The following is a 21808-nucleotide window of genomic DNA, read 5'->3' as shown; positions in this document are numbered from 1 at the left end:
TTGTATAAAATGAAAGAAAATTAATTGGTGGTTTGTGGAAAGATCTTTATTTTGTCACATTTTGTTTTTAAAAACCGATTTCAAAAATATCAGAACACCTTAGAGATGTTTTCTATTTCTGTTCTAAATTTTTAAATTACAATTTTTTAATGTTATATAATTCAACCAGTTTTTTTAAACAGTTTCTAAAAGCAATTTTTAAATATAAAAAAATAACAATGCAATCAAACAAATCCTTATCATGTATAGCAAAAAAATAAAACAAATCCTTATCATGTGCAGAACCCTCTCACATGTTGAAATCACAAGCGTCCATGACATTATTCGTAGTGTAACATTTTTTAGCAATATAAGTTGCATGGATATGTGGAGGATCACAAACTCTATTTTTTTGGTCAAATAGGAGCACAAACTCTTATTTTTCGGTCAAATAGGAGCACAAACTCTTAATCATGCTAAAATCTCGATGCAGCATTAACTTGGTCCGCCCAATTTTCTAATGGTCTAGGTAAATATCTAGTACTCTCCGTTCTAAAATAACTGATATTATTTCTAGTTGAATTTTGTTTCTAATTATTTATCACTTTACAAAGTTCAAGATAACATTAATTATACTTTACCAATTGTACCCTTAATTTATTGGTGATAAGAAAATTGAAAAATTAGAATTAATAAAAGAGATAAATGATATAATAGGAAGTTAAATTGTAATTTTAATAAAACAATAACATTAATTGTTATTTCTTAATACTTGTGCAACAACCTTAAAGAGTGTCAGTTACTCCCTCCGGTCCTATTTATAAGCAACAAAAAAAAATTCACATAGTTTAAGAAATGTAGTTAAACTAGATAAAATGCATTAAATTTGTCTTAAATCAAAATAAACTTCCAAAATTACCCTTTGTTATTAGTGTTGGAAAGTGGGAAAGAGAGAGAATAATTAATGAGACACATTTTACAAGTTAGAATTAATAAGGGCATCATTGGAAAAAATTAATTAATATAGCTCAAACTTTCATTTGGTTCTTATAAAAAGGACCAAGGTTTTTCTTCTCTTTCATGCTTATAAATAGGACCGGAGGGAGTATATAGGAACGGAGAGAGTATATAACTGATATTTTAAGGTTGTTGCACAAGTATTAAGAAATAACAATTAATGTTCTTATTTTATCTAACTTCCTATTATGTCTTTTATCTCTCTTATTAATTCTAGCTTTTCAATTTTCCAACCACCAATAAATGAAAGGTACAATTGGTAAAGTATAATTAATGCTCTCTTGAAATTGTATAGGAATGGAGGGAGTAAGAGCATCTCCAATGCTAGGTTCTTAATTATTAGTTCTTAGCACTAACTCATACTGTCATATGTGCTTAAGCAACTCTTTGCAAATTTTGCTCCAATTAAGAGTTCTTAGTTCTTAATTCTTAGCACTATTCATCTGGTCTCACAATACCATTATATTACTGTACCAAAAAAAAATATCATTATATTACTAATATTTTTTATTTTCATATAATTTTGATTTAAATGTAAATGTTAATTCAATACTTAAATTAAATGAGTTGATGTCTATCAAAAAAAAAATGAGTTGATGAATGAGAGAAAAAAATAATTTTTTATCTAAGAACTCAAAAAGTAAAACTTCTTATATAAGAACTAGTTTTTATATTTAAGAATTAGGAATTCCACGTCAGTCTCCTCCAGTGGTTAAGAACTCAGTTCTTAACTCAAAAATAAGAATTAAGAACCTTGCATTGGAAATGCTCTAACATCATTCATAATCTCATTGGAAACATCACTCAATGGTGAATAAATAGATTTAGTCCTTCCTAGTTCACACATAACTTTTAGGACACCCTGGAACGGTCTAGATATTGTTTCTCTAGAATGTTAGAATTTTTCCTCTAAAGTCCAAATTATGAACAGAAGTTGGGTGATCTAACATTTATAAAATTGAAGCAATCTGCATCTCATAAATGGAGGAACACATGTTTCTTTATTATAAACATTTAGTGACAACAAAGCAGATGGCTATTTAAGATTACAAGGAAATTTTTGTCAATGTCTATTTCAGACTCAGCTTCCGGAGAAGCCCAAAATATTAGCTGTTGGGACTAGCTTCCACGGGTCCGGCTATGGTGTGTTAGTAAAAAAGTGGTGGACGGTACAATTATCATTATTCATTTTAAACCGGTTACAGTTTGGTCCTTTTAAACACTAAATCTTGTAATGTTGCGCAGGACCTCAAATTTATTTCCTTTTTAAAACACCCCCTCTGACATTACCAACCTAGGTGTCCCACTAAGCTAAATTGGGTTGTCAGTGTTTATGCTTCCCACTTTGTGGTTTTTTATGGGGCCTTTATTAAAAAATACTCTTATTTGTGTCTCACATTGCTAAATGTCATCACTTTTGTTCCACATTGCTAAATATCCTCACATGAGAAGTAAAAATATGTTGTTTTTTATGGTCTATTTAGTAAAAAATGTTCTCACTTGTGCCCCTTTAGTAAAAAATGTCATCACTTCTAATAGTATATGTTAATTTTCTTTTGTTACTAATTTATATGTATATATTTCCCTCACAACGTTAAATTTTTGGATCTGTCACTGATAAGAGGAGAGAGATAGTAATATAACAAACAACTTACTACCCACCCTAATGGGCTATCGCGACTCTTAGGATCCCAATACCGTAGGTCTTAGTCATCATCGACGTTCTTAGCAACAACCTGACACCCTATTGGGCTACGCATACTCTTAAGATTCCTATAACGCAGGTTGCTGTTATTAGATGTAACCTCACAGAGATACTTGGCCGACCACTAGTCTAACAAGCCCTATAACAAACAACTTACTACTCACTGGTGTTCTCAGCAATAAACTTAAACCCTGATGGGCTATCGCGACTCATAACATCCTAACAATAGCATATGTCATAGTCCTTACCGGTGTTCTTATCAACTAACCTTACACCCTAATGGGCAATCGCGACTCTTAGGATCCCAATACCGTTGGTCTTAGTCCTCACCGGTGTTCTTATCAATTAACCTCACCCCTAATGGGTTATCGCGACTATTAACATCCAAAAACTGTACGTCGTAGTCCTCACCGGTGTTCTTAGCATTAACCTCACACCTTATTCACAACACACATTAACAAATTAATGATGACCAACCATTTATTAATACCCAGAAATGTTTCATTACCCAAAAATTATACTCCCTCCGTCCCTAATTATAAGCTAAAGTTGTAAAAATCACGCTTATTAAGAAAGTCTTAATTGATGTATTGGTTTTTAAAAAAATGGTACAATCTTTCATATTTACCCCTATTTAAGTGGTTTGTAGTAGGAGGAAAGAGAATAAAAGTGGGTTTTAATTTCAAAATGTTGGAATTAAAAAACCAATAAATGCAAGGGTAAATATGGAAAGAAATATTAGCTTTTACAACTTTAGCTTATATTTAGTGACAAAACATAAGTCTCAACTTTAGCTTATAATTAGGGACGGAGGGAGTACAACACACATACACGAGACCCATTATTTTAAACCCATAAATGATTCATTACCCAGAAATGATTCATTTCCCAGAAATGATTCATTACCCATAAATTACCCAACATTTATTATTCATTCATTACCCTTACTTTAGGGACCCATTTACCAGACTTCACCTTTAGTTTCACGATTCTGGGTAATCATTCCATTCCGATGCACCGAATAATCCCTCTCTGGGTAATCAATGTTCATCTCCATGGCCAGGTTGATTATTCACTAAAAAACAACACCCAAACGTAAGGATATTTTTTAATAAAGGCATCTGCAGACAATCGTTGGTAAACATTGCTCCGATGTAGTCTTCACGACGGTTCCGACGACCCCACTTTTAGTTTTGATTATCTCGGTGATATATGATTAATGGCCATTTAGAGCAACGAATTTCAGGTCGATGAATGAATTTCGGGTTGATTATTCACTAAAACTCAACACCCAAACATGTCTAATAATAATGGGAATAATGGTGCTAGGGTGGACACTTTTATTATTGGTCCACCGGTGGACCAAGGGTCATATTAGTAATTTACAATAAATAAAAATTTATTAAAAAAATCTCAAAATGAATTGAATCCTCTCTGCTCTGGTTTATCTCCCTTGGCCATCATCAACCCATCTTTACCCTCTCCACAGATCTGAATCTGACCTTCACCCACGGCTAATTCTATAACTTAAAAATCAAAAGAAATTAAATCTTCAAACAGCCTCTGTGCATTAGTGGTTCACAGCCTCAGAAACGGTGTCCATATCAACGACTTCTTCCAACGCTTCCTGAGTCAGTGGTTCTTCAACCGCTGAAGAAACCTTGCCTTCCTTAGCAACTTCCTGCGTCGTTTGAATTAGCGATTCTCCTTCCATTGATTTCGTGTTCGTCACCTTCAGAAAATCGTCAAACGAGAGCATCGATTGTTTTCACCCCGCCTCGGGAACCGCTTCAGGCTTCGACGACGCTTCTTCTTCGAGCGACTCCTCTTTCACCTTCACCGGAGGCGTGACATGGACACGGGCGCCGCCAGTGCTGGTTACGACGCGGACCACGGTTAGAGGCTGAGGGACGAGTATGCGCTGACCGTCCAAGTAAACGACGTCGTCGTTGTTCTTCGATGGGGAAGGAACCTACTGGAATGTGAATGTGGGCTGACTTCATGGGGTTTTTGGTTGGTTGGGTTCTGGGTTTAGTTTGTCTTGGATTATGGGTATTTTCTTGGTATTTGGTATTGGGGATTTTTGAGTTTCTGGTTTGGGATTTTTTGGTGGTGGTGGTGTGGGAGTGAGGGGGGAGGAGGTGGGGGAGAGGTTCTGGAAATAGCCAGAGTTGTGAGGTCAAGGGGTTGCGGCGACGGGGACATGGCCGACGCTGGTCAGGTAGAAGATGGTAGGTTGGAGAAGATGAAGAGAGTTATAAATTTATATTTTTATCATCATTCAATCCTAACCATCTAATAAAAGAATATTCCAAGATTCTATGATCCAACGACATATAAGGATGGTGCATCGGTGGACCAATTTTAAATTTGCCCAACCTAGTGGGCACCTGGAATAATAATAAAAAACATTCTATGTCAGGTACCTACAAAATAATTAAGACAAAACAAGAGTTCCATATTAAAATAATAAAGTCTTGAGTAACTAGACTGAATAAAGTGATTCTACAAATTTTACATTGTTTTTCACTTATGCACGGTACCTGTTATACTTGGCCCTAGCTGTTCACGAAAAAAACTTGGCCCTAGCTAATTTATTAAATTCAATAATTCCGGTATTAATATTTTATGAAAGAAACTTGAGATGCTATTTTATCTGATCTGATAAATTGAAGTTTAATTGATACTATTTGCTGATACTTTAGGTTTTCCAATGCAATCGAAGTTGAATTTGCTATAATCTGCACGCTGTCTGCTATTGTGGGTGCTCTTGTCTGGCTTTCCGAACTTGTCTGGAATTGGGAATTTCATACCAAAAAGGTGCTTTCTCTACCCCCAATTTGTTGAGTTTGATGAATTTTTCATGGTTGATTGCAGATTTCTAAGTTATCTGAATGATTGTTTCTCTATTCGTGTTCCTTACTTAATTTAGATTGCAAAAAATTCATTCTACTATTTCTTTGTCTTTTTTATGCTTAGGTATATAATTGAATGTCCAATTCAACAGATGAAATGTTATTGCAGCCGAATGCCAAGAGAGGAAGGAGGAATGAGATTGAGACTGATATTGAAGAGAATAAAGACAGGCTTAGTGACTTACCTGATTGTATACTCCTTTACATTTTATCATTTGTGAAAGCCAAACACGTAGTCCAAACATGCGTATTATCCAAAAGATGGAAGGATCTTTGGAAACATCTCCCAACCCTTATTTTACATTCCCTTGACTTTACCCGTTTGTCGAGCTTCAAGCTTCACCAAATTCGTGTCTCGCCTTCTGACTCTTCGCGATCGCTCAACCGCGCTGCACGGTCTAGATTTTGAGCGTCTTGGTTGTATTCAGCCTCACCTCCTCAAAAGGATTGTAAAGTATGCCGTTTCACACAATGTGCAGCGATTAGGATTGACTGTCACAACATCTGATATTGAACACTTTCCGTATTGCATTTTTTCATCTAAGACTCTGACATCTCTTAAGCTCATAGCTTACCGTTACACTAAAGGAAATAAGAGAACATTATTTCCGAAATCTCTTAGTTTGCCAGCACTAACTACCTTGCATTTAGTGAATTTTGACTTTTGTGCAAATGATGATGGCATTGTTGCTGAGCCCTTTTCAGTTTTAACCAAGTTGAATAGTTTGATCATTGAAAACTGTAACCTAAGTGGTGCTGCCAAGATCCTCTGCATATCAAGTAAGACACTGACCAATTTGACTGTGCTTCACCGTTGTCATTACTACCAAGTGCACTTCTCTTCTCCAAGTCTTCGTACCTTTGCCTTTACGGGCACTCCTTTTGAGACTATCTGTGGAAGAAATATTTCTTCCATTGAGCATGTAAATTTTGATATACATTGGAAGTGTGAAAAGTATTCTTTTATTCTACTTAGCTGGCTGGTAGACCTTACCAATATAAAATCATTGACGGTTTCCACAAGTACTCTTCAGGTACATTCTTCACATTGCCTGTTACTAGGTTTTAATTTTAAGATGTTCGTGCATGTTCTGATACAGTTAACGGCAAAGTCAAAATTATGCTGGATAGTCACAAAAGCTAATGAAAGTTATTTCAGTCCATTGTAATATTGACTTTACTGTGATTTTTCATCGTACCAAACATGCACTTCATTCCAATTTTTTTATCAAAATCAATTGACTGTCATTAAATCAATCCTAACTCATCATCGCCCCTCATTGCTTAGGTTCTCATCTCAATTCCTCATTTGTTAGAGTATAAGTATCCTATCTTGGGTAGCTTGAAGTCATTGAAAGTTAAACTGAGAGGAGACAAGTACTTATTTTCATCTATACCGGATGGAACAGTGGACTATTTGCTTCAAAACTCACCCTCTGCAAAGGTTGACATCATAAGGTGTTCAACGTGATATATGCATTATGGAGAGATGCTTATAATTACTATGGTTTTTTCTTTCTTGTCTGATTTTGTTTTCCTTATTCTCTTTGGTTATATCTAATTATCCTCGGATAAATTAGGAGTCTTTTGAGTAGAAAAATGAATTGTACATGCTTAGTACAAATCACGCTTTATATGATCAATTCTTATCCTAAAACTGTCGCAGCTTTCGTTTCTTTTGATTCTCTTCAAGATGCTTTCGTGGATTAGGATACAGTCAAGTTTAATGAGTAAGTGCTTGAGATGAAAAATAAAAGAATTCAAAATTTCATCCTTCAAAAATAAACGAAAATAACATCATAGGTGTATGTTTTTGTGTAAATTTACTGTGTAATTTTTCTACATGTATATGTTAAACTACTTCAACGATTTTTTTTATTGCTTAAAAAAGAACTTGACATGATAAGAGAAATATAATTTGTGGTTCAAATTTATTAATGCTGACGTCAATATGTTTTCCTGTTGATAAATAAAATGGAATGAAATTGGCAGTAACGAAGGAAGAAAGATAATTGGTGGTTTGTGGAAAGATCTTTATTTTGAGGTAAATGAAGGTTAGATGAGAAGAAAGGAAGAAAAAAAAGACTAATTTATCAGCACTTATTTACTAAATTTTGTTCGCTGATTTACTAAGAAAGATCTATAAGTTTATCAAACACCTATTACGCATTCATCATAGCATTTTTGAAGCACTATCTCCCGTTTCTTTGCCAACTGTTTCTAAAATTGGAAGACACCCTCATTCATCAAAGGAAAAATGAAAAAAGAAAGTCCAAAAGACTTGTTTTACATAAGTTATTCTGCTGGAAATTCAATAGAATAAATGTGTTTTTGACAACTATGAATAACTAGGTAAGTTTTGCAATATTAATTACCAAATTCGTGAAGGTGATTGTATGATTTGGATCCCACATAAAACATAAAATGTTTACATGCTCTTACACTAGTGGATTAAAACAAATATGATTCTAGTCCGGAATACGTTACAAATAATTCTAAATAATGATCACTGAAAAACAGCTTTATTCTATTTCTCAAGATATAACCAAATGTCTGTACATAATCATGTCAACCTTTAGGGTAATATTTTCTAATAAATTAAGAAGCCCAAAATTTCATATTGACAAGAAGCTAGAAGAATATACAACCCGAATGTGACTTGAAGAGAGAGATGAGCGTAAGGCTCCTCATCACCGGTGACTGAAGTTGTTAGATGTGTAGTTGATATAGAACGGAAAATGTTGGAAAGCAAGGCTCTTCACCACCGATAACTTGGGTTGCCATGGAATCTACACATTGAATAGCAACCAACATCAAACAATTCAATGTCCAAGCATCGAGTCCTGAATTCTTTCCATTCCAGGCGCGCCTTTGCTCAACGTATCTTTCTTTAGTCTTCAACTGAGGCACTTAACAGAAAAAGATCATCTGTTGCATTTTTGTATCCTTTACAGTATTTAAGAACCAGATGAAACATGCGTCATGCTCAGCTGAAGAGTAAGAGATTCTTTAGACAAGTATAAACATTTCTATTCATGAAAATCTTCATAGGGTGAGGATCCACTTGAAGAATCACTGTCAAATGGGGTTGTCTCTCTTGGTGATGATGGTAGAGATTCTCTTTGTTGAGAAGTTGAACCTGCAAGAGATTGAAACTTCATCCTCAAGTAATCGAGAGAACATGAAAGAATTTGACTAGCATAGATGAATCAATAAGATCAGGATGTCAAATACTAAAACACAATATGTCATTTAGTTTCTTAGTTATTTTTGTTCTTTGTGGAGGGATTTCTTATCCACTTAATACAGTTTTGCCCTAAATGTGCTTTCAGATAATTTATTCTACTTATAACCAAAATCCAAAAAACAAAAGGCAGTCCGCGAATCAAATGAATATTTAGCTAAAGGCATAAAGCAATAGTATGAAGATGGTGCTTGAACAAAACCTTTTTGTCCTCTGGAGCGAAACTTCTTAGTATGCCTCCTAATAAGTTTCTTGGCTTTTGTAATTGTGAGTTGCCTCGCAAAAGGGGAGAACTCAACATCACTTTCACTCCAATCACCTTGAAAATCATTCTCAGCTTCACCCCTCATAGTTCGTAGCACGAATGCCTTTGCCTTGCGACGTTGAGTATTGAACAGTCCTCTAATGGATGTTACAAATCCATCACCTGCACCATCACCTTGACGCTTAGGCCAAGATGGTGGATATTGATCAGATTTTCCTGCCTGGCCTTCATTGTCACTAAAATTAAGGTCAATTTCAGGAACACCAGCTCCGGTAGGCTGACTCTGACCTTTGTTATTAAATTTCCTCCCCTACATGATCCATATAAAATAGCATTTAAAGGAATTCAAAAGAAACAGTTAAAACTTGTCTTCAAATAGATCTACGAAATTAATAGGCATGTTATTCTATTGGTAAGGTCTATTTTTAAGGGAATTACTAAAATAACAATTTCACTTCTGTTTAATGTATAGTGTCCTGATAAATTTGCAGTAGTAGATATAAAACAGCAGAGACAAGCACAAACGAATACACCAGAAGCATATATAACCAATAAACATTAACAACGAAATTAAAGGAGGAAACTGGAAGCCATTCATCACCTGCATTCCAGTTACAGACTTCAGGACTCCCCAAATGATGTGTTTCTTAACTCGTGAAAATAGTCTTCGCCAAGTCCCAGTAAACTCAGGCCGGTGAAATTGATCCATCATTAGTTTGAGATCATTCACAACAAACCTTTGCCCTTCATATGTAACCAACAACTCAACCTGTAAGAAGTAAGGCGTGATATTTAGCAGAGATTTGCATTATAGCATCATAATTGATGAAAGCCCATGGCTTTACCAAAAGACCAAACACCACTAACCCGGCTAATTTTAATGTTGTGAAACTCCATCATCTTTCGTGGCCTAGATCTCTTTTCTTCATGTGACTTAGCTACCTTTTTTTCTTCATGAGATGCACGACCACCTTTAACAACTTTGTAATCTTTTGATTTATTCTTAGATGCTTCATCTTGTTGCTCCGTAGAACCAAATGGACCATCTTTTGAGGAAGAGAAACTTTGTAAGACAAGTTCATTTGCTACAGATTCTGCAACAGTCTCTTCCCAACTTCGGTCAAAAGAAGATGTTCTTCTCAACTCAGGGGTTGTACCAGTACCAGAGTTTTCTTTGACATTTTCAGCTTTGGATGCCTGCTAGCAGGTTACAAAAACTCCTTATGAGAATTCTAGCATAAAAGTTAATACAAATAGGGATAACATATGAAGGAAAATAAATTGTTATATTCTTCCTGAGCGCTACCACCAAAGCAGCCCATCAAAGTATTCACTGATTTCATCAGTAATCTGGCTTGAAAACTACGTAATAGACAATTAATCAAATACTCACCTGAGCTGAATCAACATGGACAGAAGGCTGATTTGTTGCAGGAAATAGCACTGCAGATATGCCAGATTTGGATGAGGTCTCAGACTCTTTTATTGAATGACTGTTTGAAGCAGAAGCTTCAAGGACTGATGAACCTTTCTTTACACGCCTTGCACCAGCCGTGGTTGAAACCTTCCAAACCTCCTGTATAACAACCACACTTTTAACTTCTGACCTGATTTACAGCAAATTTAACCTTGGGTTTTAAGGCAAGGCAATAAAGGATTTATAGCGCTGAATAACCTGTCGTCGTTGGGAATCTTGTTCTTCTTCTGGAAAGAAATACTCCCACATCATTCTGTACATTGTCTCCGTTAAGTGGATCTTAAGGGGATAAATCTCTACCTACAGTGAATATTAAGTTCATATTAGAAACAAGGAGAGAATTATGGTTGAATGGTAGTCCCCTGTTCTCCCAAACCACACACAATTTTTTTTTAGCAAGATAAAAAAAGATCCTATTCTAGTCAAAATCGCAATATCTACATCTCACAGAACTTTCCATCAATTACAATAATAAAATAAGAATATCATAGAAGAGAAGAATTAGAAGAAACATCATATTATACTCACAAATGGAACAAAAAAGAAAGAGACATTCCAAAAGAGAAATTCCCTTGATTACTGTTGAGAGGTCTCACTTTGGCTAGAGATATGGACAAATAAGTCTTCATAAAGGGTAGAGAATCCTAACCCCTAAACTACTTTTGAGGTAGAGTTCGGCCCGGATTTTAAGAATGACACAATTGAAAAAAATAATGAAGATATCACCTAAAAATAAGAAGGTTAATGGTGCAGAAGGAGAAATTCGATTCTCCAATGGTGATAAAGGATTTTGTGTGGAAGCCATGGTAGCCGGACCGATTCAAGCTCTTGATACCATGTTAGAAGAATAAGACAAAAGAAAGAAAGACAGAGAGAGAGAGAGAAATAAAAAATTGTGTAATTGAATTCTGTATTCAATGTTCTGATTCTGAATAGTGATTACAGCGAATAGCTCTTATATAGAAGAGCTATGTGTCCAAAGCATACATAAGAAGGTATACTAATTATCTAAGTAACTAACAGTCAGATAGAACTAACTCTAGCTGACTCTAACAGCTATAGACAGCTGGCACAGCACAACAATTAATTAGTTACAAGAGAAAGAAATACAATGTAAACAGACCTATGCTAATGAATACAGCAAGTTACACGTTGCATACATACATGAAACATTCTAATGGGGGGACTGTCAGAATATTTAAGTTAGCTGAGTTTGTTAAGAGTTAGTTACAGGGCTGTCTGTTAAGCCCAGCTCATCAGAGACCTACATCTTATACACTTGTATTGCATTAAAGCTTTCAGATCCCAATACCCAGAGTTACATATCCTGCATGGTCTTTATCTCTCTTACAGTTGTGATAAAAACCATCCAGATTCAAACTTTACAATATTGTACTATTTTTGGAGTTTGAACATAACTCTTACAGTGTAAAACATAGTCCCAATTTTAACCAACAACCGACAAAAAAATCAAGAAAAAAAAATCACAAATCAGGATATGAGTGGACTATTTGACTATTTTTGTACCTTTTGAACTTTCCCAAGTTCATGGATACAAAATAACCAAAAGGAAACAATTACCTGGAAAAGTTCAAGGGGAGAATTTCCATCCTTTGGAGCTCCCTGCTGTGCATCTACTCGAAGCATCACTTTTCTGGAAAAACAATTGTTGAAAAAGGAATCATTCATGCAAATATTATACTAGCAATTGCAGAAGGATTCAACATGCAGTTTCTCACAATTACAAAATGCACAGAAAATTCTCTAAATAGTAGTAGAGAATAGAGATATAAACAACAAAAAAAAGCCATCCTCCAAATCAACTACTTCAGAGATATAGATATGGCAATCATCAAGCAGCAGAATATCCTAATTTTGAAGAGTTTAAATTGCATGCAAAACATATTGTTACTGCATAAGCTCTGTGTGAGTAGCAGGGATTCTCATGCTATAAGACGCTGAATAATACAAATAGCCATAAACCTATTATTCATATTTTCCTATTCAAAGGCATAGGTCATTTGTTTGGTTGAAAGATTTCCCTTTGCTAGATATAAATCCACCCATATACTTTCACATGACAACTAAAGCTTTCATGATAATTGGTTATTGACATGATACTGAAGCCTCTATGACCAAGTACTCTTGGTGTTCAATCCTTATTACCTCAATTCTTCTGCATAAAACTTAAATCTAAGCACAAGGTTTGATGAACTTGAATATTATCCACACTTCAACACCAAATAGCTCTTACGTGAAAGGACGTGTTAGATATAAAACATTAATGTATTTTCACCCAATTGCTTAAGCCATTGGGATAGTTCTTCCTGGTTGCCCTTTCGAGATGAAAACAAGAGGAGAACTTGTAACTTATAGGGATGGTTGCCTTGTACACACATAAAACTGTGAGAACACTTTTTTTCAATACAATCTTTATAACTTGGTGAAACTCATTTGAGTAATTGGGTCCAACCAAAAAATGGAGCGAACCCCACATGATTTTGTTGGGCTGAGGTGAATTCTATCTAATAAGAAAAAAAGCTGAACTTTATATATATATATATATCTATATATTGTCAAACTCAGGAAAATATGGAATGAAAATACTGTCTTGATGCTGAGTACACAGCATAGAGCTAACTTTATACTGATAACATATTACAAATATGGAAATAATATCTCTCCTAATTATGGGAATAATTTCCCTGATCTGTAACAGCTAATCAACAATTAATCCTAATTACAGGCTTGGTCAACTACAATTATATACAGCAATTAATCTGGTCAGTAACTGTTATTCAATTGATTAGTCAATCAATTCCTTTGACATCCCCCCTCAAATTGATGCTGGTAAGTCTACAAGCATCAATTTGCTAGCTAGGACATTGTGGCGCTGACGTGTCAAGGATTTGGTGAAAATATCAGCAATCTGAACAGCAGTTGAGACATGAGGTAGAGTGATAACTCGGCGGTCATAGGCTTCTCGTATAGAGTGACAATCAACCTCTATGTGCTTTGTTCGTTCATGGTATACTGGATTTGCTGCGATTTGTATGGCACTGGTGTTGTCGGCATGTAGTGGAATTGGTTGTGTTTGAAGGAACCCAAGATCTGCAAGAAGACCACGCAACCAAATTATCTCGGAGCAAGCAACAGACATGGCGCGATACTCTGCTTCAGTTGATGACTTTGAGACCGAATCTTGTTTCTTACATTTCCATGAGATTAGAGCATCACCCAGAAACATACACCAACCAGTAGTAGATTTCCTTGTGTCTGGACATCCGGCCCAATCAGCATCACTGTATGCTTGGAGCTGAAGTGATGATCCAGTAGGAAAGAATAAGCCACGTTTAGAGGTACCAATGAGGTATCGAATGATGCGGTGTACTGCTGAAAGGTGCAAATGCCGAGGTGATTGCATGAACTTACTGACTGTGTGGACAGCAAAAGAAATGTCAGGTCGGGTGGTGGTGAGGTAGATAAGACTACCTACCAGCTTGCGATATAAAGTGGGATCTTCTAGAAGGTCACCTTCATCCCGTCTATACTTCACATTAACTTCCATGGGGGTGTCAACTGAGGTCACATTGGTGAGGCTAGCTAATTGGATCAGGTCTTGAATATACTTGTGCTGATTTAAAAATATTCCAGCAAGAGGGTGCGGACAACATCGAGCAAATGGCGGTTTTTTCTTTCTGCTACCCCGTTTTGTTGGGGAGTTGAAGGGTGAGATAGAATACCATTATTTTGCAAGAACTCTTGAAACAAATGAGATGTGTACTCCCCTCCATTGTCAGAGCGAAGAATCTTAATTTTTGATGAAAATTGGGTTTGAACATAAGCATGGAAGAATTTGAATGTAGAAAATACTTCAGCTTTTGAGCGCAAAAAATAGATCCATGTGAAACGACTATAGTCGTCAATAAAAGTGACAAAATATTTGTCATTAGCATGAGATGTAACAGGGGCCATCCCCCATAAATCACTATGGATCATATCAAAAGGTTTTTCTACATTCGAATGATGAGTTGGAAAAGGTAGAATCTTACTCTTGCCAAGTTTACACGAACTGCAATCAAACTGAATAGTACTAAAAGATGGGATCTTTTTATTTTCAAGGAAACCAGATTTTAGCAAGCCATGAAGTACAACTGAGTTTGGATGACCAAGACGTTTATGCCACGTTTGGTAATCAACATTAGCAGAATTACAAGAAACAGAAGGCAATGAAAGACATTGAGACAAAGGGAAATGGAGTGGAAAAAGACGTCCAACTTTAGGCCCCTTCACGATCATCTTCCCCGTGTGTTGATCCTGCACAAGACAACCAGATTTTGAGAATTCTACCCGACAGTCATTGTCAACTAACTGACCAACAGAAATAAGATTACTAGTGAGACCAGGGGACACAAAAACATCTGTTAGAGTTGAAGAAATATCACCAGTGGCTGTAATAGGTAATTGGTTGCCATCAGCAGTATGAATCATGAGATTTCCAGAATATTTGGTGACATCAGTAAGGAATTGAGCATTGTTTGTCATATGGTGGGAAGCCCCAGAGTCAAAGTACCAAGGGGAAGAGGTAGAGAAAGATTTACCTGAGATTCCCAAAGCAGAAAATACGGAAATGATCATTTGTTGAACTATTTCAGGAGTCAGAGTTTGAACAGGGGCAGGAGCATTTTGTTGGACAAATGCTGAATTGGCAGAATTGCTAGGAAAAGAAGAACCAACCGAGGCAGTAAATGCTGTGACCGGTCGCTTTGGAGGTCTTATTGGGCATTCTTTGATAATATGTCCATTCTTTTTGCAGTAATTGCAGTACTTTTTTGAACAATTTGCAGCAAGATGTCCAAAGCCTTTGCAACAAAAACATTGAACAGCACTCATGTCTCGCCCTCTTGGCTTTCCTTGTGCTGCATATGCCACTGGAACAGAGGTGGACTTTTGTTGTTCCATGGATGTTTGAGTGAGGAGGCGTTGTTCTTCACGAAGTAGCTCATTGAGACATGAATCCAATGAGGGTACAGGGTTCCGATTCATGAGATTAGACCTGATGCCTTCAAAGTCAGATCTCAATTTCATAAGAAATTGATCTCGTTTAGTAGTTTCATGAACTAACTGTACCGATTTAAGACCATCAGCAGTCAAGTTCTCATGGACTATGTCAGTATATTCAGCCCAAAGATTCGTGAAATGAGAGTAAAATTCAGAGATCGAGAGACTTTCCTGCTAAGAAATGGCGATGTCATGTTCCAGTTGGAACCTACGAGCAGCGTTATTCTGACTATAGATTTTCTTTAGGAAGTCCCACATATCGGCAGCCGTCTTGAACGGTCGAAGATTAAGAACGATGCTGGGATCAACAGAGCTGATGATCCATGTCTTGACTTGAGCATCTTTTACCTCCCACTTGGCATGTTCAGTCTTATGTTTGTCTTTATCAGGAGCTGGGTCGCTGCGATCAACATGACCCCAAAGGTCCTTACCCGTGACAAATATTTCGAATTGAAATGCCCAGGTTGAGTAGTTCTTGCCATTAAGGCGAACAAATAAGACATCAAATTTTTCTGTAGCCATGAGGTTGAGAAAAAAAACGAAGACAAAGGGTGTATCGAGGATAACCACGAAGGAACGTGGTCTGAACTAGGACAAGGCTGAGAAAAAAAACATGGTCTAGGACAAGAGACTAGGAATTTTCTGGCTAGACTAGGATATGATCGAAAACCAGCTGTGATACCATGTCAAACTCAGGAAAATATGGAATGAAAATACTGTCTTGATGCTGAGTACACAGCATAGAGCTAACTTTATACTGATAACATATTACAAATATGGAAATAATATCTCTCCTAATTATGGGAATAATTTCCCTGATCTGTAACAGCTAATCAACAATTAATCCTAATTACAGGCTTGGTCAACTACAATTATATACAGCAATTAATCTGGTCAGTAACTGTTATTCAATTGATTAGTCAATCAATTCCTTTGACATATATATATATATATTGCTAGCATAATCAGAATAACACATTTGATAACCTGAGGACGGGTGGAGTTGAACTGGAACTTCAAACATAATCAGAATGTAACCTATCTCCTATGATTAAGACAACTAGTATAACAACAAAGAAACAAATAACATTGATCCATAAGCACTGATAAATTAAGAAAAAGTCCAGGAAAAATTACATACTTTCCCCATTCGGATGGAGGATCCCATGCCGACAAAAGCATATCAGACTTGGCATTAGGCAGGCAGTTTCTGACAACAAAATATTTTGTAGTAAATTGAGCAACACCAACATCCTTGTAATCCCGGTCAAAGTCATATATCTAAGTGTTTGAAAAAATGAAACTGAATTAGGAGCACACTCTTGCAAACTGAGACAAAAAAAGAATTGAATTATTAAAGCTACAAAATTAAGTGCTTGCAAGGAACAACCCTTCTCAGGCATAGGAACAAGGACAAGAAAGAACAATGAACAAGAAAAGAATGATATATTTTTTTTCTTTGTCCCCCATAGCAGTCAGGAATAATACAGCAGCTTATACTAATTAAACTGACTTGACACTAAGAGGATTTGATAGTGAGTGAGATTGCAGTTTAAATTTCGTGAGAAGAAACTTGAGTGGACTCCTAAGTTTTGGAAGGTAACAGTAACATTAGAAAAGTGAGAGAGAACATGTTTGCAAAATAATTCTTACCATATCATTAATCTCGGCTTCAGCAAAAGATTTACCATCAACAAGCATGCTCCAAACAACTTTGTTAATTTGCAATGATATACGCATAGCATAGGAAGGACTCTTGTTTTTCTCCTTCTCTGTTAGACGTAGCTGTGCAGCTTTTTGAAGAGCCGTCCGTAGTGATACAGATGCAGCTTTCCTAGATTTTTGTGCACTTAGAAGTTCTCTCTTAAGTCCTTGGATCTGCCAGTGAAGGGTTAATGTTAATTAGGCATGTCTATTAGTCATCTAGTCATATATGCACATAAATATAAAAACAGACTAGACATCTGAAAACTATATCACAAACACAATCATAGGAAGAATATACTCGTGAAAGCTAGAAATCCTCTGCATGAATAATGCAGCATTTTTCACCCACTCTTTTAAAAAGAGCATAGAACACAAACCAAATGGAAGCAAGGTCCAATCATTAGAACCATAAAATTTTTATTTTCATGGGATTTTTATATAAGAGGCTCAAGGTAGGTAGCTTATAGAGAAGCTTAACTAACTCAACTGAAGCTGCTTTACAATACAGCTGTAGTAACCGCCTCAAGGGGCAGGATCACATACACTCCTGTTATTCTAACACAATAAACCTCATATCTCTAATATGGAATTTATACATTTAGTGTGTAAAATACTGTAAAAAGTAAGAAGATTAACAAATCCTCCTTCTACATGCTAATTTTCTTATATTAAATTTCTTCTTTTATACAAAAGGGTGGTTTTTCATCATATGTTTACTATTCTCAATCTCAGCTAGTAGTAAGTTTATCAATTTCTGCCAATAGTGTACCTCAACCATAAAAATATCACCAGGCAAAGTACTTGCGTGTTTTCTTTATTAATAGATGAGCCAGAAGATTTAAGAACAGACATCTATATTTTGACCAAAACTATCCAGTCAAGGTAATTAAAAGCTTGTTAACTACATGGATTTCTTACCAGCATAGATCTTCCGCCATTTATCATCCACAAGTCACTTTCCTTTTCTGGATGTAGATCTGTAGAAGGATCACACCAAAGAGACAATTCTCGAATATCATCAAGAAGCAACTTCTGTTCTCTCTCTTGTTTCTCAAGGTTGATTTTTGCAAGTTCCACTTCTTCAACACCATCAGGAACCACCTCATCTGCTTCCTCCTCAACATCTTCATCATCTTCGGCAGGAAATGACAGGCTACTTTTTCGAGGCCTGAGGTGAATACAACATGCTCATTAATTTGAAGAATCCATCATATATCACAGAGCACCTTGGATTTTGTATAAGTTTCTTGAAGGGCAAACAGTGATCAAATCTTAGAAATAATCACCCAAGTTCACTAGCTAGATGATCTAAATTTAATACAGAATAAACATTAAAACACATCAGATTGATAAATTTATATGCACACAACTAGATAGGAGCAGACTTTAAAAATAACTACTGCAGTATGCCAGCATGGATAAACATCTAACCACTGTTTCCAGCCAGTCCTAGAATAAAGGAGGTAGAGGTTGACAAAAACAGATTTATGCTGATGTGTAACTTCATGATAGGGACAAATGGAGGGTGTACACAAGAAACAAACAGAACAGTCAGTAGTTAGGAGGGACGTTAGAAGGGTGGTTAGGGGAAGCTGTTAAATAGTTGAATTGTAGAAAGAATAGGTATCTTTGGGAAAATTAATTTGTATCTAGCTATTGCTTGGTGTAAAGGGGAAACCCTTTGAAGGAGTTCCACTCCTTGAACAATATTCATCAATAGAAGAGATCATAAAGTTCTTTCTTCTTCAAGAATCGAAACCAGTCACCAGTGCAATGCTATTCCCTCCATGCTGACAAATGCGAGTCGTACCTTCTCTGATGATTTAATTTGTTGAACCTCAGAAACTTCTCAGGCTTAGCAATCCTTCCAATGGACCACTACCATCAAAACTGGGTAATTGAACCTTCTTTTTCCAACAATGGGCTTTGTCATCATCCATGTCAGATTCTTTACCATCCTGCTCATTGTTCGTCTTAAATCCTTCAAGAATTTTGTGGATTGCTGGTTCCCTTGTCTCCCCCTGTTTCTACACCAGTTATCCCAGAAAAAATTTTATGTTTTTAATTTCGCCGAGCACTGATTTTATCTCAGACAATTGGATTCCTTGATCCCAAGTCACCTTCTTCAGCATCTCTACAGATTGTTCCAATTCCTCCATGTGTGTTTCTATCGCTCTCCCAATCTCAGATCGGGCAGGTCAGACCAAAACGATAGAAGTTAGGAAAACTAAGCAAAAAGTAATTAGTTTTGAGAAAAAAGAAGAAAGAACGTATGATCTCTTTTATTGATAAATAGTAGGTGAATCACAAACTTGAAGTCTGGTGAAGAGAATGAGGGAACCGTCATAAACATTAAGTTTAGTTTATAGAATGACAGAGCCACTCACTCACTCACAAACATAAAGCTTCAATAGAGGGGCTTGGATTTGGACCACTTTGGGAGACAACAAAGAACAAAGACTGACAGACTATGGGATGATGGACTGAGAGGGGAGAGTGGAAAAGAACGACCAGCAGATATTAGGTAAAAAAAGCCATTCAGTTTGGTCATGGGTTATGTGGGTTGCAGCTACAGGTCCCTAAGTCAGCCCATCAGCATCACGGGTGTCCAGCACTTGAAAGATCGCCAATTCCAACACTTTTACATATTTCCCGGGCAACTAACCAGAGTGTGATAATCTATGTAGTATGTACATGAGATTTGAAGGCAACATGAAACTCATAGGATCATCAGATATGGTCCTCTGATATAACTCACAGAGATTATGCAGAGAAAAAGTAAAAGATGAGAGAAAGAATGGCTGATGAAAGTTTAGCCTCTGTATTATTGAAACAATTCAAGGAGAGAATCTCCTCCAAAGGGCTTCCCCTTTTATACCTAGGCAGTAAATAGGTACAAAGAATTAACCAACTAAATTCCTATTCCCCGTACAAATCTGGTATGTAATCTCTCCCCCTTAACAACCCTTCTAACTGTCTAACTCCCTCCTCCTAACCGTTTACAATTCACTGGCCTTTTTGTTCCTTCTAGTATACACCTTCCATACATGTTCAGCCCTTTTTCCTAAGTCTCTATCATCCTCTGAGTAAAAACATATAATGAACTGCTTCAATTATAGATATAAAATAGTGCAGATAAATAATACTGCCATAATAAGGGAGTCAAAACATACACGGGTGCTTGACACAGAAAATAATTAGATAAAACTGATTTAAAAATTAAAATGATTGCAATGAGAGTGGGGTTGTCCTTACTTTGGAAGGCGTGCAAAGAGAAGATTTGTCAACACATCAAGCATGACCTGAAACTGGCGAGATGTCATTGTTGCCGTTATATTATGAGAATTGAATATGAGCTCCTTCAAGGGCTTCACCTGAACAAAAAAACAATGAAATAGAGTACTGAACAGCCATGACAAATGACATAAACTGGAGAAACATACTTTCTGAAGATATGCATGTCTTGGAATACATGTCATTTACTAAGGGGAAAAGGATACATTTATATGTTTAGGTATAAAATAACTCACCTTCAATTCTGGCGTGCCCCCTTTGTGCCTTGTGTACCTAAAGTACATATTACAAGGCATAAAAACTCTCTCGAGAAGAGCGCCTGTACGCATTACTTTTGGCGAGCTTCTGAGAATTTTCGGAAGCCACTGTAGTCCAGCTCCTGGATCAACATCTGTTGGTGCAACATGAGCTTGTACATGCTCCAACATAACAGAGAACTCCATTCTTTTCCATGTCATTTCAGGTTGGTATTCACTTATATGTACGTCTGTAGTACCAAGTGCTTGCTCAATCATCTCATAACCAACTTGAAGGACTGAATGAAACGATCGAGCTAAAACACGGCCGCTTACAGCAGCAAGCAGAAACCTACCCTGTTTGTTAAAAAAGTGAGGTTATCTTAAAAGTCTGGTATTTGTAAGTGAACAACTACATTCATATATAGAAATGAAGTATCAAGGATCAAGGAGGTAAAAAGTAACAACCACAGACAACCATTATTGCACTATATTATTGCTAATTCGCAAGTAAAGAGAACTCTCAACAAGCTGGAACTGATCAAGATCAATAGGAAGAGGAGTTCGCTAGAAATTCATTTTAATATTTTTAAGATAAGCAAAGGTATAAAAAGTACTTCCTCTTTTTGAAGGTATACCGTATACCGGATACATTATTAACAGATAAAAAGAAAAGAGATTTCTTGAATTTGGGTCAGGTCTAAGTCTAACTCTACCTCAAAAGCTAGCTCATGCTCATGAGATGAGGATAGCCCAAGCCGTAAGTTCTACTTCGGAGTTCGGCCATATCTTTAATCTATACCTTTTGTGTTATTCACAGTTCTGAGTCAGACTTGCATCATTTAGTCCTCCACTGCACAGCTGAGCCAATTTTAGGATAAGCTTCCTAGTATCGTTTTATGAAAATT

At 36.3% G+C, this 21808-nt stretch overlaps 1 protein-coding gene and 1 pseudogene across 4 annotated transcripts in view; one reads left to right on the top strand and one right to left on the bottom strand.

Moving 5' to 3' along the window:
* Positions 1 to 4904: 4904 nt before the first annotated feature.
* On the top strand, positions 4905 to 7273 carry LOC130747753 (F-box/LRR-repeat protein At3g26922-like; annotated as a pseudogene). The gene is made up of 4 exons (XR_009022472.1): positions 4905 to 4932; positions 5397 to 5521; positions 5726 to 6650; positions 6905 to 7273. The product of XR_009022472.1 is annotated as an F-box/LRR-repeat protein At3g26922-like (transcript).
* Positions 7274 to 8119: 846 nt separating this feature from the next.
* The window catches only part of LOC130718685 (protein SABRE-like), a 32207-nt gene continuing 18518 nt past the window's right edge, over positions 8120 to 21808 (bottom strand). For 2 of the 3 annotated variants that reach the window (XM_057569320.1, XM_057569312.1), the window contains 12 exons: positions 20901 to 21257; positions 20626 to 20744; positions 18289 to 18538; positions 17317 to 17541; positions 16805 to 16944; positions 12184 to 12256; positions 10801 to 10902; positions 10519 to 10701; positions 9993 to 10322; positions 9727 to 9894; positions 9063 to 9435; positions 8120 to 8755 (listed from right to left, as the gene is read on the bottom strand). In XM_057569320.1, the coding sequence (XP_057425303.1) occupies positions 8646 to 8755; positions 9063 to 9435; positions 9727 to 9894; positions 9993 to 10322; positions 10519 to 10701; positions 10801 to 10902; positions 12184 to 12256; positions 16805 to 16944; positions 17317 to 17541; positions 18289 to 18538; positions 20626 to 20744; positions 20901 to 21257 (2430 nt within the window). In that variant the 3' untranslated portion in view covers positions 8120 to 8645. Of the gene's footprint in view, positions 8756 to 9062; positions 9436 to 9726; positions 9895 to 9992; positions 10323 to 10518; positions 10702 to 10800; positions 10903 to 12183; positions 12257 to 13195; positions 14920 to 16804; positions 16945 to 17316; positions 17542 to 18288; positions 18539 to 20625; positions 20745 to 20900; positions 21258 to 21808 lie in introns of those variants that run through there. The other variant, XM_057569328.1, reaches the window with a different exon arrangement.

The sequence above is a fragment of the Lotus japonicus genome, chromosome 1 (genome assembly GCF_012489685.1).
Source record: "Lotus japonicus ecotype B-129 chromosome 1, LjGifu_v1.2".
NCBI lineage: Eukaryota > Viridiplantae > Streptophyta > Magnoliopsida > Fabales > Fabaceae > Lotus > Lotus japonicus.
The sequence above is the reverse complement of the archived record's forward strand: the minus strand, read 5'-3'. Positions and strand labels throughout refer to the sequence as shown.